This window comes from Equus quagga, unplaced genomic scaffold (assembly GCF_021613505.1).
Source record: "Equus quagga isolate Etosha38 unplaced genomic scaffold, UCLA_HA_Equagga_1.0 73442_RagTag, whole genome shotgun sequence".
NCBI classification, from domain to species: domain Eukaryota; kingdom Metazoa; phylum Chordata; class Mammalia; order Perissodactyla; family Equidae; genus Equus; species Equus quagga.
Window position 1 is genome coordinate 2,075,840 of NW_025802777.1, and position 16,696 is coordinate 2,092,535.

Genomic DNA, 16,696 nt, shown 5'->3' on the forward strand with positions numbered 1-16,696 from the left:
CTCTGAACCCCACTGAATTTAATTGCTAAACCAGGTGTTTGTCGAGCTCAGAAAAACAAAGTGAGAGAGCTGACGTCTGCAGCCTTGTCTCTGGGTTCCCTCGCCGGCCCCGTAGGAGACGCTGACTCACCCTCGGGAACAGCCTGGCTGACCACGCCTGAGCACCGCGGCCAGGAGCAGCCGTCTCATTCTTAGCATCTTTCATTTAGGTCCTAGGAGCGCTGCGGCCCGCTAACTTGGACCTGAGGACCACAGGGGTGGAGGTCCAGGCCCCTGAGTCCCTGCCAGCGGCACAGCTCCCCTGATGAGGACAGCCTCCCTGCCCCAGTCCACGGCCAGGCCTTCTGCTGAAACCCTCCCCCAGCCCACCCCCTACACTGGACCCTGCCCTTTCCTGCCACCCTCCCCCCCCACCCGGGGCCACACTGCCCCACCCAGCCAGACCCACTCAGACACCCTCTACCTTGTAACTCCTCCCCCTGGCTTTCTGCTCTCCCTAATCCGGCCACTGCCACATGTCCCCTGGCTACACTCATGGTCCTTCCAGAAAGAAGGCCCCCTCCCGCACAGAGAACCAATAAGTCCTTCCTGGTGAACCCAACTGCCCTTCCTATTTCCCCAGGGGACGACCTCTCCCAGTGCCAGCGCTGGCGGAACTTATGGAAGGTGCTGGTTTTCTCTCCTGCTGCCTGTCTGTCTAGCATGGCCCTGAAAACAGAGCCTGGGGCTCCATGGGCCGAGTGTGGGGAGCAGTAACTGTGACTAGAGACAACCAGTGAAGAAGCAGGACTTGGAGCTGGCTCAGCCCACCCCATGGGGGGATGCTGCAAACTGGAGATGCTCAAGGTGCGCTGGGAGTCGGGGAAAGCGCCAGAGCCCCTCTCTGCACGTGGGATGTGAATGCCTGCAGGCCGGGACAGTCATTCCCCTGACTGGCCTTCCCTCCGTGCCACAGAGGAAAGACCCTGGAATGAAGAGAGTTTTTGAGAGGACCACGATCCCTCTGGCCGGGTACTTCCCATAATGCCACCGCACTTCCCCACCAATGTGCATGCGCACTCACACACACACACAACCATTCACACACACAGATTCACACACACACACACACCCCCATTCATACACACATTCACACGCACACACTCACCGCTGCACACGGGCTCCGGGCTTTCCTGCCCCTTCACCTCTCCCACTGACTCTCATCCTGCGTGTACACAGAGTCACTGAGAGGAGTTTTGAGACCCCAACTCTGAGACCTACCCCAGGCCCTTTGCACCAGAATCCCTGCAGGGCGGGGCTCGCAGCTCCCTCCTTGTTCCAGGGTGCAGCCTGGTCCACAGTGAGAACGCGGCTCTATCCTGACCCCTTTGCTGGGTCCCCCATTTAGAGTCTTCCCTGATCCCCTGGGCCAGAGGTGGACCCTCCCATGTGGAGATCCTGACAGCTCGATGCCGCCCGGTGCCCCGTGCGCGTCCAGACCTGGCAGCCCGGCCTTACGCTCTGCACGACGGTCCCGCACTCGCTCCACCCGGCCACGAGGAGAACGTGCGTGCTGTTGCCGTCGCTCACGTTGCAGGACGGGTGTCCCAGGTACAGGGACGACTCTGGGATGGACTCCTGCTGCAGGAAGCGCCTCTGGACGGCGATGGCCACCTTCTCGATCTCGCAGAGCACCCTGACGGCTCCAGTCAGGTTCAGCCGCTGGGGCAGGCCCTGGGGGCTCACGCTGGCACCAGGCACAGAGGCTGCCCCAGTTCCTGCTGGGGTGGGGGGCTGCTCTGGGCCGGGGACCTGGGTGGTGTTGCCAGGAGGGTCATCTGCAAGGTACGAGGAGACAAAGGCAGAGGTGGGTCTGTGTTTAGGGACCGCCATGAGAGGGCCAGGGGGCCAGGAGCGGATGAGAACAGCTGTGCACCGTGCAGGAGCACACACCTGGGTCACACATTCAAACCACAGCCATGCACACACATGGGCCGCACCTTCCTGCAGGCCCAGGCAGCTGGCCTGGCTCGGCTCGTCGTGGGCCCCCATGGGCTGGGGGACACAGAGGCCTCTGCCCTCCCAGCCTCTCCCAGGCCGACACCGGGTGTGTGCAGCCATGGACTTGAGACAAGTCTACCCTGGGGTCCTGAGTCTGTTCTCTGAGATGGGCCAGTGGTGTGTCCTCTCAGGAGCCTTGAGTCCCAGCTCCCGCTCCCGCTGCCTGCTGCCCCTAGAGCAGGCTCAGTTCAACCTCTCAAGGAACAAGGAGGCTCTGTACAACCGCTGCCCGTCTCCCAGGGCTCGCTCCCCAGTCTGCACGAAGCAGACCCCGGGCCTGTCTCAGCCCCCTACCTCGGCCTCCGCTCTACAGCCCAGCTCCATCACCCCCCAACATGGCATCCGCCTTCTGTTCTCTCGAGGTGGGCTCACCCAGGCCCTGCCTCCTCCCCCGGCTCTCCCACTCCAGGATGCAGCCTATCCACATCCCTCCTGTGGTATGCACAGACTTCGCAACCGGCCTCACCCGCCTCTCATGGCGGCCTGCCTCCCGCTCTCCCCCACTATCTCCTCCAGGCCCCCACTCTGCAGCCAGCCGAGACTGCACACCTGGACTGTGCCTGCCTTCTACAACTCTATTCTTGCTGTGACACCCACCCCACACCCTGCCCCACCGCAGGCCCCTCTGCACCGTTCTGTCTCAGCTGTCCTTTAAGACCAGTTCCAAGGCACCTCTTCCAGGAGGCCCTCCCTGACCACATTCACAGGGCTGAGACAACACGGTGTCCTCTGGGCCTCCTGCTTCCGCCTCGGCAGAGCACATTCCATTCCTCGTCCTGTGACACTGTGTTTACTGGCATGAACGTCTGTTTCCCTCCACTTGACCGAAGATCCCTCGCTGGCAGGGTCATCTCAGGGTCAATGCTGAATCCACTAAGGGCCCACTGAACGGGAAAGTGCTGAGAGGCAAGAGGGGCCGTGTAGAAACGTTTCCCCCTTGTTGCCTGTCACACGGGCTGCATGTTCTCTAAGCCTGTCTTTTGGCATCTGAGAGTGCACAGCTGGGTGTTTTCTCATCTTGGGCATTGGAAGATGCACTTGGAGATACGAGGCCCCACCAGAAGGCTGGAGACCCGTGGAAGAATGTGAAGGGACATGCACACACGAGCACACACTTGAGCATGTGTGCACATACACACATATGCACACACATACAAGTGCACACACACACATTAGGAAACCCAGGACATAAAAATATGCTGACCTCATGAAACACTTTGTGAATGAACGTCCTTAAAAGAACAGTATTCCAGAAAAGGGCCTAGGAGAAGATTACCTTCACAAGGTCTTCCAGAATATTCCACAGGGAAGTCGGGAGCACCTCCCGAGCAGCTGCAGGTGAAAGACCCGAGGGTGTTGCGACAGGACGTGCCCGGTACACAGTCGTCCTCCCCCGCGTCACACTCATCGTAATCTGCACAACATGGAGAACAGAAAGGGAGAAGGTCGCTGTGGGCTACAGGCTGTGGGCTCTGGGGAACAGAGGCGCAGCGCGCGGCTGTCGGCGGACAGCCTGTGGGGAAGAGTCCAGGGAGGCAGAGCTGAAAATCATCGAATGACAACAGAGACTGGCAGCACTGGAGAGCTCAGGAGGCAGCACAGCGTCCCAACGGACGGGACAGGGTGAAGCTGGTGTCCACATGGAGGAGGCCCTCACCAGAAACCGAGTTGGCTAGCACCTTGATCTCAGACTTCAGCCTCCAGAACAGAGAGAGCTAAATGTCTGTTGCTGAACCCCCCTAGGCTACAGTGTTCAGTTATGGCAGCCTGAGCTGACTCAGACAATAGGAGAAAACAGTCTAAATTGCCTTTTCTCTCTCTTTGTCAATTATTTGTACCGGGATCTCCTTGGAAACTGAGCTTGAGAGGAAGTCTGGCTGCAGAGAGGAACATATCTGTCCCCAAACCATTGAAACAGGCAGCAGAGGAGGGGCGGGGTGGGACACGGCCTCAGAAAACGGAGGAGCACCCCTGGGAATCTTGCAGCTTCACTAGAAGATGTTTTCATCCTATAAACCTTGAAAAACCCATAGCAGCGACAAGAGAGATGAGGGTCTCCTCTGTTCCACAATTTCATCCCCCGCAGGGGCAGCCCTTAGGAGGAGGCACATGGAAGGAGACGGAAGGCAGGAGCTGAGTTCTGGCTGCCTCTCGTCCTGAAACACCGTGAGTCTCCCTCGGGGCTGGGCCCCCGCCTACCCCATATGAAGGTGTCCCCTCTGACCACCTCCAGCACAGAGGCGTTCTGAAAGGCGGTGAGGAACGCAGCAGACACCTCCCGGACGTCCACGTCTGCGAGGAGCAGCAGATTGAACTCCACCACGACGCTGCCATTGGTGATGCTGGTCACTTCCACCTGCACCCCACCAGAGTCCAGGTGCCTGCGCATGGTGGCCGGCAAGGAGCTCCGCACCTTTAGAGAAACCGAGCACATGAGAGGAGCCGGCCGCTGAGAGAGGAAACAGGGGATCAGTGCCCTAAGGGGGCTCCGCCGGGATTCCTGCCAGCAACAAGGCTGGCCTGGGCAAAAAGGTCAAAGCCACGGGTCAGCTCTGGGCCCGTTCCCATCTGCCGAGTCCCCCAGCCCCTGCAAATGCCCGTGGGCTCTGAGATCTGAGAACCTAGTTCCCCTGTGAACCAGCCTGTCTGTATGGGGCTGGGGGCTTATAACTTGGTAGGGGGCTCATAACAGCATTTACAATCTGCCACACTCAGCTCAGAGCCCAGGAGGGCGGGGGCTGAACGAGTGGTCATGGAGAGGGACACCACCTCCTCTGCTTCATTTTTTCTAGAACAATCCTTCTGCTCCTGATACTGCAGAACTTTCCTCTGCATTCTCCCTCCCCGCCTTTCTGAAAACTGCTTCCCCATGAGCATCCCAGTGGGACAGGAAATTCCTGCCTATAAATGTCTTGTTTCTCATCCTATCACTTTGGACAGAATCCTGTATTGCACGTCATGTTCTTCTATTCTGGCTTATCATGGCCAAAATGCCTGGAAAGACATTCCATCTTATAATGAGCTTTAAGTCCATATAACGCAAATCTCCTATGGAAAAGTGTGTCTCCAGGGGTTGCTCTCACGGAGAAAACCTCATCCTCATCTGAACTGCGTGAAGTGTGGTGGCCCAAGGCACAGGCTCACGGCTTCACTTCCCTGCTTTGGGACAGCCAATAGGACCCAATCTCTTGGTACCCATCAGAGGCCGCAGACGCCCAGAGACCCCCGAGCTGCCTGCCGTCACATGGCTGACATCATTGCCATTTTAACAGTTGGGTCCTTTCTTTCTGCCTTTCTCTCTGGCTCTGGTTCTCTCTGGCACTTCCAGAGAGGGATCCACCACAGTCTTGTATTAAAGTCACTTTGGGTTGCATTTCAAACCAACCACAAAGCAAAGTGCCGGGCTCCTCGGTAGGGAGCGACAAGGAACAAGGTGCCACATTAACCCTCTACCGCCCCAAGTTTGTCTTACATTCCTACGCATGTGATAGATTGCATAATTATTTGCTGTTCTGAATTCTAGGCAAACAAACAAACAAAAACTGTCCCCAAAAAGAGGCAAAAGAGGAAAATGTTTGAAGAGGAAAGATTAATCAGGAAACTTGGGGTGGAAATGGAGCTGCCTCATGTGGCCACTACAGCTATGTGGACTGATTGCTTAATATGATGGTTAACATTTCACCTAAAGAAGATGGTGATACACACGTCAATCAAACCACCAACAACTCTTGAATCCACGCACTGGGTGGGGAGCCCGGGACCCCAGAATAAATAAGGCAGGAGCCCAGATCCCGAGGAGCCCCAGTGGGACAGTCCCTGGAGGCAGCATGGTCGGTTTCGTACATGAGCAATGCTGATAGGGTTGAACAGATCGTTATCACTCCACCTCTAGGTGGCACTGCCAAACTCTCTCTATCCTGTGTCTTAAACTCCCAGAATAAGGAAAAAAAGCTAAAATGTATGATATATCCACTATGCAAACAAGATCACTCAATTACGACAAGTTCATTCTCCATTCATCAAAGGGTAATATAACCTTCATCAAAAAGAATATTGATATTGACGCCCTTGCTAAATCATAACAATATACCATCCCAAAGAATGCTAATGGGATGGCAGAGGGAAGCACAGGAAAGAATAGGAAAAATAATTTTTTGAGGCTGGGATCCTAGCAGCATTATTCACAATAGCCAAAAGGTGGAAGCAATCCAAATGCCTATCGATGAATAAATGGATAAACAAAATGTGACCTATCAACACAGTGGACTATTATCGAGCCGTCAAAAGGAGTGAGGTACTGACACGTGCTACAAGCTGGATGAACCTTGAAGACATTATGCTCAGTGAAATGAGCCAGACACAGAAAGCTGCATACTGTAGGATTTCACTTCTATGAAATCTCCAGAACGGGCAAATCCATGGAGACAGAAAGCACATTAGAGGTCACCAGGGGCTGCCGGGGGTGGAGGAATAGAGAGCGACTACTAATGGGTAAGGGGTTGCTTTTTGAGGCGATGAAAATGTTCTAGAATTAAATGGTGGTTACAGTTGCCCAATTTTGCGAATACAGTCTAAACAACTGAATTGTGCACTTTAAAAGCGTGAGTTTTGCCGTATGTGAAATAGATCTCAATTTTTTGTTAAAGTTTTCTTTTTAAGGCAGCTGTGGGGCTTTCTGCTCCACAGGGTCCCATATCGATAAAAAAGTTTCACTGAACTGGAAACAGCCTGAAGCAAGGATGCCACAGAGAAGACATGCCTCCCACCGACCGGTGTGTCTATCTGATGGCAGATCCGGGCACACACAGGCACGATGCCAGAGCTGGAAGGCTCGGCTTCCTCAGCAATGAGGAGCCCATAGCATCTTCAGGGCAAAGTCCCTGTTGGCTGCGACAAGGATACTCCCCTCCTCCCTCCTTCACATCCCAGAAGGAAACGAGGACTGAGTTCATCACTTACCGTCCTGAAGAAGAGCTCCAGGAAGTCTTGATACTCCCGGCTGCTTACGTTGCGGAAGGATTCCACATACTCCACATTGGCTATCCTGACCGTCCCGCTGAGTTTCTGGGCCGCTGCGGGATGGAGAACGAACATGCTGGGAATGGGAATGTACCAGGTGACAGACGACCATCTCTATCTTAATAGCAGTGTGTTCACGTCGACCAGCAATAACATCACCCCGAGGCTGACGTGCACTCCAAAAGGAAGGAGCAGCACCCAGCACACACAGCCCACCGACTCCAGAGGATGCCAGGACACAGCCTGGGCACAGAGCGAGAACTTTCCGGAGACCATGGAACCAGCTCAGCGCCTGCACCTCTCCACCCCTCCCTGTGCCATTGTCTGTGCCCAGGGTGTCCCGGTAACTGCCAGCAAGCCGGAACAACTTTGAGAGTTAAAGGAGGTGGTACTCGTTAATCTTCCAGGGCCGCAGGTGAACACGAGGCTTTCCCAGTGAAACCAGGACACAGGGTCACTGTGCCTCTCTTGGAGCCCACGGCCCATGACAGTGTCCAGAAGCCCTGATACACTTGGTTCTTCTTCCCCGACAGCCCGGCCTCTCCACGGGTCAAGGGAAGTCCCTGCTTTTGCACCAGTCTGTTCCATCTGAATCTTTCCCCTCCATGTTTTAGGGCTTCCGGGAGCACATGGTGCAAGAATGTGGTCCAGGAATATCACCCGGCCACATTGGGGCTTCCAGCACGGCAGCCATCTCAGATCTCCCTAGGTCCTTCACCAGATGGTTGTGAAACACCTGCCACCTGCTGGCATTCTAGGCAACAAGGGAAAGAGAAGGACAAGGTTGTCCTCTTGGGGACTGAGGGTCCTGCTCCCAGGAGCTTGTTGCCGAGGTGCAAGACAAACCACGAGGCCGTCCCACTATGCATGCCTGGATGGACCCCAAACCCGTGTCCTCGAGATCATTGCTCTTGCTGCCTCAAGGCCATCGGTCCAGACTCCCAACAACTGGAGCATGCAGCCCGATCTCAAAGCCGTCAGGAGCAGGATGGGGGCACAGGTGAGAGGAGAAGAGGAGCCCCCTGGGACATGAGGTCACAAGCCCACAGGCAGCTCCTCCCTCCAGGAGTGGGTGAGGCCTTCAGAGGCCAGACTGACGCCAAAAGCCCAGCACCGGCTCTCAGACTCAGGGCCGACCAGCCGACAGCCGCCTCCCTTTCTCTAGCTCGCCATGAACTTGCACGGTAGCATCATCGCATGCCATCTCCTCCCTAATTTCCCAGTCTCCAGCTCATCACTACTTTAAAGTATGTAAACAGAAGTTGTACACTTTTCTGACGGCCACCCTAAAAGGCATCTGCCAAGGGGCGTGCACCCCAGCTTGGGGACCACCGCTATCAGCTCTTGCACAGCTGCCCGAGATCTGAGGACTTATCTGCAACCTCAGGTCCACCCCTGGCTGTGCGGGTCAGTTAGACATCCAGGAAAACATCCGGCTGACAAGTGCTAGTGCGGAGGGAAGGGGAATTTTATCTGACGATGTGAGTGTCGACGAGGGTCTGCTCCACCTCACTGAGGTCTGCGTTTGAATCCTCAGTTCTATCGTCATCCCTTTTTCTCTGTGGCCCCAGGCCCTAGGGGCCATTCACACATCGGCATCTGACTGTCCGACTGTCCGGCTGTCTATTGTGGACCTCCCTGGAGCCAAACACGGGTTCACCGAGAGTGAGAACAATCAGAGGGCATGGATGACGCCCCGTGGGCCAGCACACACACACCTTTCCCTGCCGTGTGCCCACGGGGACACAGGTGAGCGAGTGTCTGCAGCCCCTCTGGGCAGAGTCTGAAGCACTTGGCCCCACTGCCTCTTTGCCCACGGTCTGCCCAACACCTTTCCCTGCAATGAGCCCCATCCTGTCCGGCCTCTGTGTGCCAGCCAAGTATGGAACGGAGAGAGCCAGGCATTCCTACACGGAGAAGAAGATGAAAAACCCAGCGCCTGCAAGTACACCCGGCTCTTTAAACTTAACCCACCAAACAATCTTCTTTCTACTTTTTCTTCCATTTAAGAACAAACCATGGTAAGCGTTAAACCCTTTACCTGTCCTCACTTTGAGGCGAGCTCTGGCACTTTCTGTCTCACATGCTTTGGCCACAATCTCGACCAGGTGCAAGACGCCGGGCTCCAGCCCCGACAGCGTCAGACTTGCGTCGCGGGTCTCCAGGTGCACTGTGGGGCTCCGCGTGGAAGTCAGGGTGAGCTGGAAAGGGGGGTGCAGGGCGAGATCTGCCGCCCACGCCAGATGGAAGCCGGTGCTGGTCACGTTGGAGACCGTGACCCCTCTAATGGGGATGGGAACTGGAAAGTGGACATAAATGCTAAGATTAAAATCAATCAAGCTGCTCCGAGGCGAGAGAGCAGGAGAAGCCTCACCAAATGCTAAAATCAAATACACCACGGGGGGACATGACACATCCTCAGGAGACGCCAGCCCAGGGAAGTCCTACAAAGTCCCCTTGCTGTAAGCAGCACACATGAGTATGGGGTCCCTGGACGGCCCTCCTGAGCCCTGGTCCCTGGACAGCAACCCTGGCCCTTCTGGTTTAGTTTTTGTTCTGCCCCTGAGGTCCTTGGACTTCCTGAAATGAAGGCCCTTTGAACAGGTTCTGTGTGGACTCCCCGAAAGGTCAGCACGGGTGGCCATTCCTGGCTACAGAGCTGTTGTTACAGGTGACCCCGGGCTCACGTGGCCTTAAGACTTTAGTCTTGGAAGCTGCACCGTCCAGCAGAGCAAATGCATCGATGGAGCTGCATTTGACAGCTCATTTGATTTGCATGCAATCCAGGGTTGGGCCAGCTCTCAGAGATGCTGGTGTGGCCTCCCTCTGTGGGAGCCGCACAGCCAGGCCCGTTTCCTGCACAGGACTGCCACCTGTCTCCCGAGGCGTCACCCAGGGACTTTGGCAATAGGTAAACCCCTATGCGTATTATGTGATGTGGAACTGCTGGGGGGCAGGGCTCGGGCTTGGGGCCTGCCCAGGCTGGGGGTACTACACTGCTGGAGTGGTGCAGAAATGCTAGGGTGCCCAACAGTGCTGGGGGATGTGCCCCAGACCTCCATGTAATGTGTGCACCCCAAAGGCCCCTCCCGGTACCCGACTTCCTGCTCCAGCTGTTGGCAGGCAGAGATGCTCAGGAAGGAGGGGAAGATAGGACTGGAGAGAAAGCACAGGGACTAGTTCTCGTCCTAACAAGACCTGAAGCCGGCCTCCAACAGAGCTGCTCTGCGCCCGGGTTTGTCCAGCCATGAAATGAGAAATCCGCCCAAGTGTGTCTAAAAGGCCTTTGACTCAACAACCATATGAGCCTTTGACTCCTGGACCTCACACGGACCATGTGGCTCCCAGTGTTCTCGGGCCTCAGGACACACGTCCCCCAAGATGCCCCATTCCAGGCACTCACCACAGGCCGGGGTCTTCAGAGACGTGGGGCTGGGAGCCAAGGGCAGGTCTGGGGATCCAGAGGGTCCAGGGTTCGAGTTCTGTGGCTGCGTGGGGTCCAGAGGTGCTGGTGATGTGTCCCGAGTGGAGAGGCTGGTGTCCCACACAACATGTCCCGTGGGACCCTCGATAGGAGTGGCCCAGAAGGACGACTCCATGGTGGAGTTTCTCCATAACCACCCAGAGGGGTCCCGCAGGCTGTCCGTGGCCCCCAGAAGGGAGGTGTGTGTTGGCCCGGGAGCCCTGCTGGCTGTCCACTGGCCCTTCCCCAGGCCGGTGGACACACTGGACACCTCCTCCATGCCTTGCCCTGTGCTGTTCCTGTCCTGCTCGACCACACTGCTGCCCGCTCTTCTGGGTGGGGTCCCTGGAGTCTGGGCCTGGCTCACTGCAGGGGTGCCCCATGGGTGCCTGGGGCTGGGTGACAAGGTAGGGGTCTCCAGACCAAGTGCTGTTGTTTCTGTGCCAAGAGCTGGGGCTGTTACCCCTGTCGCTGGAGACAGCACGCCTCCCGTGGGGCTCACCACGTCACCTGCAGAGACACGTCCACTCTCAGATGGGGCGTCTGGTCCAGAATTGCCTGAGCAAAGCCCACCAGGTGCCACCCACAAGCAAGAGCCCCCCCAGGTGGCCCCCAAGTAGCGATCCGGGCGGTCTCTGTGGGTGAATATGAATGTTTAGCCGGGCCCAGGTTGGCAGTCCCCCAGGCACACTCGCGGGGGCCAGGGTGGGGGCGGGGCGAGGCGGGCCCTCTCCATCAGATAAATGAGGATGCTGGACCCCGAGAGTGGGGCTCTACCTGGGGGGCTGCAGAACCAGGGCATTAATGGGGAAAACGGGGCAATTTCCCCAAATTTGAGCTCAGTATGGGGCTTGGTGCTGGTCGCTATCATCAGCCTGCTGGACATCGCATGAATAAGGAAAAGAATGGGAGAGGAGAAGCTGAGTGGACATCAGGAAGCAGGACAATGTGGTTAAAGAGAAGAGGTCCCCCCGGGAATAATTCTCTGCTGCTGCTTCCAGCCCAAAGGCCATAGCTGTTATGAAAACAGGTGGCTGAGTGTCTCCACGGCCCACCGTGCGTTCAGGGTGGACACCGCTAGTCAGTCACAGGATTCGAAGTCTGTATATTACCTCCTCCTGCTTCTCAGCTCAGCCCTCCAGGCAGCCCCAACCAACCGATCAGAACTGGCCCCCCAAAAACTTGGGCCAGAGACGTGCCAGGACTGGGGCCCAGAGGCCCCACATCAGGCCTTCTCTCCTGGATTTCCCACACTCTTGGGCTCCAGGCCACCTGCGGAAGGGACCCTCTCCTGGGGCTGCATCCTGACTTATGGGGAACCCCCTCAACCATAAAAAAATGAAAACTTGTATTTTAAAACTGCCCTCGTGTAAAGGCTGGATTCATTATTATATACTCATTGTTATTAATTTCTTTCTTTTGATTTTAAAAGAAATTAAAACATTTTCATGGGCCCCTAAGAGAGTCTCCATCATGGCTGATGGAGAAGTCAGCCCCACCCCAGGTCCCCAGGGAGAAGGCGCCGCCCGGAGTTGGGGTGGGGGAGGGAGGACGCACCCTCACAGGCCCGGCCTGCTCGGGAGGGGTTGGCGTCCCTGGCCGTCCGGCACCGGCAGGTGTAGGAGCCCTCGAGGTTGATGCACTGGGCGGCCGGCGAGCAGTCGTGCTCCAGGCTGTCGGCACACTCGTCCCAGTCTGCCGGGTGGGAGAGACAGGGCAGAAGCCAGTGAGAAAACGGCCAGAGGCTGCTCGGCACACAGAGCAGCACCAGAGCCGACAGCTTCCTGGCCCATGTTGCAGCGACCGGCTGGAGGTCGAGGCCAGGAGTCAGAGAAGTACCCCAAGTCCAGCAGCCCGGAGGAGGCCCTGCATGCAGCTCAGGCCAGAAGCCTCTAGCTGAACCAAGGAAACAAGCTATGACCTGCCTGCACCGACCTTCACCACTGGCTGCCTGATTTGGGGTCAAAATTAGGGAATGTTGGTCCTTTTGGGGGTATTAGCACACACAAGGGTGAATATATTCCTCTCTGTTTATTCTTTGTTCCAAGACCCCAAAATCAGGATGCCTTTCCTTATCTCTGCTGTGCCAACATCCCCAAATATTCAGCTTTTCAACAAAGAAAAATAACGGAGCCAGGAGGCGTTGGGGTAAGTACGACACGCACTTTCACAGTCCTCTTTGAGTGTCCGGGTGTTCGGACACGGACAGGAATGGCCCCTGAGCCCGTCCTCCCCGAGTCCAGAAGAGTGTTGTAAGCCCCTCACCCCTGTGAATCTCCCCAAGACCCTGGTCCTTGCTCACCCGCCCACACCCGATACAGCCCCCCAACTTCCAATCAGCGGGCAGCCAGGCCTAGCATCAGGCCAAACTGGAAACCAAAGTCATCAGGACACTGCTCCTTTCTCTTTCTCCAGCCCTGTCCTCTCCCCTCTCCTGGTCCCCCTGCTGACGGCCACCCCCACTCCTGTACCTCCTCCAAGAAAAAAATCTGACCGTCTCGTGCATCATGACACATGACTGATCAATAAAGTGCTACCCGCAGCAAGCATGACAAACCTTAAGGTATAAACGTCTTGAGCTGTATTTCAGGCTGGGAGGAGCTGGGGTGGGGGCAGGGTTCCCATGCCCCTAGAACTCCATCCTCCAGCCCAGACCAAGCTCTGCAGGTCACCACCTGCCCCACCCCACCCCAGGGGAGCAGGTGGCTCTGCACAGACTCGCCTCTGCTAGGGGGGAAGGTGGGGTGCCGAGAAGGGGGCTCGATTCCCCGAGTGGGGTGGGCTGCGAGGCTTGGTCACAAGGTCCTGCAGCTTATGCCTCCCAGAGCTGCAGGTGGAACTGCCCGATCAACGCCCTGTGGGCCAGCGGAGCCGGACTTGGCCAGGATGTAAGTCAAAATGAGGGCCAAGTTCAGCTTCATGCAGAGACAGCTCCGTAGCCGAGGGCTCCAGGCTTGTTTTGTGGTTTTCAGTCTTGCTTCATGTGCCCTTTGCAGGAGCAGCTCCCCCAGACCAGCAGGCTGATCAGCTGATGCAAGTTACACCCCACTTCCTGGGCCCACCTCCACCCCCACCCTGCACGAGGCTCCTTCACAGACAGGGCCCTGCTGGTCTGGCCCCAGATCTTCCAGGAGCCCTGCCTGCCTCCAGCCTGCAGGCAGCTGAAGGGGTGCTGGGGGGCTGGAGGCCGGGATGGAGCCCAGGCTGACCGGGCAGCAGGGCCCTGAGGAGAGGGGAGGTCCCAGCTGAGACCTGGGTTCAAAACGCTGAGCACCTGGTGGCTATTTTTACTTGCAGTGACTCACCTAGCCCTGGCTCCCCCCAGCACACACTGTATTAAAGCCTGGGGCCAGAGGGTCTCCAGTTCAGAGGGAGGAGGCAGGTCTGCGAGTAGCGAGGGCTGCCAGGTGGCTTCCGCACCTCCCGGGCTGGCCAGACGAGGATGCAGGCCAGAGCCCCATGCACACTGCTTGCGCTCTGCTCCTGCTGGTCCTGCAGCTGGGACAAGTGTGCCGCCCACCTCCCAGAGGAGGGGGACAGTGCCGCAGAGCTGTGACTCCTGGCACGGGTGCCCCACACCTGAGTTGGCCTTAGGAACCAGTCAGGGAGGCCCAAGAACAGGCCGCCAGGTCCCAGCAAGGGGCACCTCCTCAGGAGGCCCCAAGCTGACTGTGGGGCCTGGGGTGCCCTTCGGAAGTGAAGCCCTGGCCTCTCCTAGAGGCCAGTGGCAGAGTCACCCTGGAGGGGAAAGGCAGGCACAGAGAACCTGCTTCTAACGGCACCACAGACAGAAGCTGGACAAAGGGCAGTGACACTGAATCTAAAAATGAAAGCCAGTGCAGTGTATTAGCCCGGCCAGCAGGCCAGGTGGTTGGTGACAGTCCCACGGCCAGGCTCCCTCTGCTCACGTCCCTTTTCCCACCGCCTGCAGAGGGGACAGAGAGGGCAAGCATGGCTGTGATGCCGTCGGCAGCATGTGGCTGACTAGTAATTTGGGCAGCATGGTTAGGCCTGAAGCATGGCAGGAGGCGGCTGCCAGCTGGCACTGTGGTGACCCCAGGGGTGCCAGTAGACCCGAGAGGACCCCTCCCACAGACCAGTGCCGTGCTCAGAGCCTGGTTTGACTGACGTCTGCACAGACCACTGATGCCCGGAGGCTCCATGGATGAGGCAGCCTGGAGGGCCAGTCGGTCATCCTCGCTGGAGAGCAAATGAGCAGGACAGTCCTTCCCGAGAGCAAATCTTAAGGAAGAAGGGAGGCGGGGGCAGGAGAGGAAGGGGACGGTGGGAAGGGCGCAGGATAGAAGGCCCCGTGAGGAGGACCAGTGGGGGCCCCGGGGACACTGGAGGACCTTCCCAGCCTGAGAACTCATCCGAGATCTGAAAGCTGAGCCTGGAAAGGGTTAACTGGAAATGTGGGAGGTGCTGTCAGGTGTGTGCCAGGCACAGCGCTAAATCCCACAGCTGCAACCACATCCCTTCGCTTACTCAACCGCCTCAAGGGTGGGATGTTGTTATGATCTTCCCATTTCCCAGATGAGCATACGGAGGCCCAGGGAGGTGAAGTGACTTATACAGTGCCCCACAGCAAGTGAGTGTCAGAGCTGAGATGTCAGGCTGTCCCCACTCACCGGAGCTGTGAACTACCCGCCACGTCACACCTCCTCCTGCGGGGCAAGCTGAGCCGGACCCATGAGGACGCAGCTCATAGGACCACAGTGCAGCTTAGCATGCGGCCTCCCAGTGCATGGGGCGTACCCTCCTGAAGGAAGACCCAGGACACGTGGCCACCCAGTGACCCACGACAGACGGGCCTCAGGGAGAAGATGATTCATGACGCGACCCCCCCCCCATGCCATGCTGTTGGGACATGTTGACTGACGGGCAGCAAGCGCTCCCAGATACCCAGGAATGCTGGGAGGATGCCAACCATATCATTTCTGCATGAGCCACAGAGAAAATGAGCTCTCTGCATGCCACGCTGCATTGATTTTGCAGGAAGGCAAGAACGTGCTTCTCTGGCTCCCCAGCCCACGGGGCCAGGGGCTCTCGGGGAGGAGAAACCTCCTTCCCCACACACAACTCGGGCATGTGCTGCCTCCCCACGTGGGGGCTGTGGCCCAGGGGCCGTCCTGCAGCTCTGGTGTCAGAAGCCGGTGGTACCTGGGTCACAAGACTCTGTAGGGGACAGGGCCACGTCCCCCGTCAATTAACAGCCTGAGGCCTCCTCATCACTGGGTCCCCGGTGCAGCGGGGCCTTCCCACAGCCGCCCCTCAGCTCCGAAGTGTTGAGCAAACAGTCCCACTGTCTGTCGGGGACACTGCAGAGCCCTTAACTTCTGATGGGGCTTCTGGAACTTCAGAGGGATGCTTAACAAGGATTCGTTGAGAACTCTGGGAAGCTAGCAACACCAGGTGCCTCCTCCTCCTCAGTGTGAGTTCTCTGAGGCTGCCACAACGTTACTACAAGCTTTCAAGCTGGTTCCAAACAACAGACGTCGTTCTCTCACAGTTCTAGAAGTTAGAGTCCAAAATCAAGGCATTGAAAGGCCCACACTCCCTCTGGGGGTCTGGAGAAGAACATTTCCTTCCTATTCCAGCTTCTGGGGGCTCCAGGTGTTGTCTGGTTTGTGGCTGCGTCGCTCCAGTCTCTGCCGCCATCTGCACGTGGCCTTCCGCCCCGTGTCTCCGCGTCATCTCCTCTTCTGTCTCTTCTTAGGATGCTCATTGTTGGATGTAGGGCCCACTCTGATCCAGGATGATCTCACATCTTTACCTTAATTTCATCTACAGAGACCCTTCTTCCAAATAAGGTCATATTCTGAAGTTCTGGGAGGACATATCTTTTGGGGGCTACCATTCAACACACGGCACCATTTGACAAAGATCTGGAATACTCTAATTCCTGGTGCACAGGGCCGTGGCTGGGAAGCCGTGCAGAAGGGCTGGCTGGACCACCTGAAGACTGTCAGATTTGGTCTCAGGTGGGCCCTGGGGGTACACGCTGAGGACCCACCCACATGGCGCCCGGTGCCTGCCTGGCACTTAGCCCCTGAGCCCAGGCAGGTGGGGCCCTCCAGGTGCAGAGGGCCACTGCCATCTCCATCCCTGAGCGGGCAAGTGATGGGGTGACCCCCAGGCTAGGCAAGCAGGTGTTTTCCAAGTGTGACTCCA

At 57.3% G+C, this 16,696-nt stretch overlaps 1 protein-coding gene across 1 annotated transcript in view; it reads right to left on the bottom strand.

The window, feature by feature from the left end:
- The window catches only part of UMODL1 (uromodulin like 1), a 62,239-nt gene that overhangs the window by 14,141 nt on the left and 31,402 nt on the right, over positions 1–16,696 (bottom strand). The window contains exons 10-16 of the mRNA XM_046651742.1: positions 12,080–12,217; positions 10,463–11,032; positions 9,101–9,358; positions 7,000–7,112; positions 4,240–4,453; positions 3,317–3,454; positions 1,498–1,817 (exon numbers count right to left, since the gene is read on the bottom strand). Coding sequence (XP_046507698.1) covers positions 1,498–1,817; positions 3,317–3,454; positions 4,240–4,453; positions 7,000–7,112; positions 9,101–9,358; positions 10,463–11,032; positions 12,080–12,217 — 1,751 coding nt within the window. The remainder of the gene's footprint in view (positions 1–1,497; positions 1,818–3,316; positions 3,455–4,239; positions 4,454–6,999; positions 7,113–9,100; positions 9,359–10,462; positions 11,033–12,079; positions 12,218–16,696) is intronic.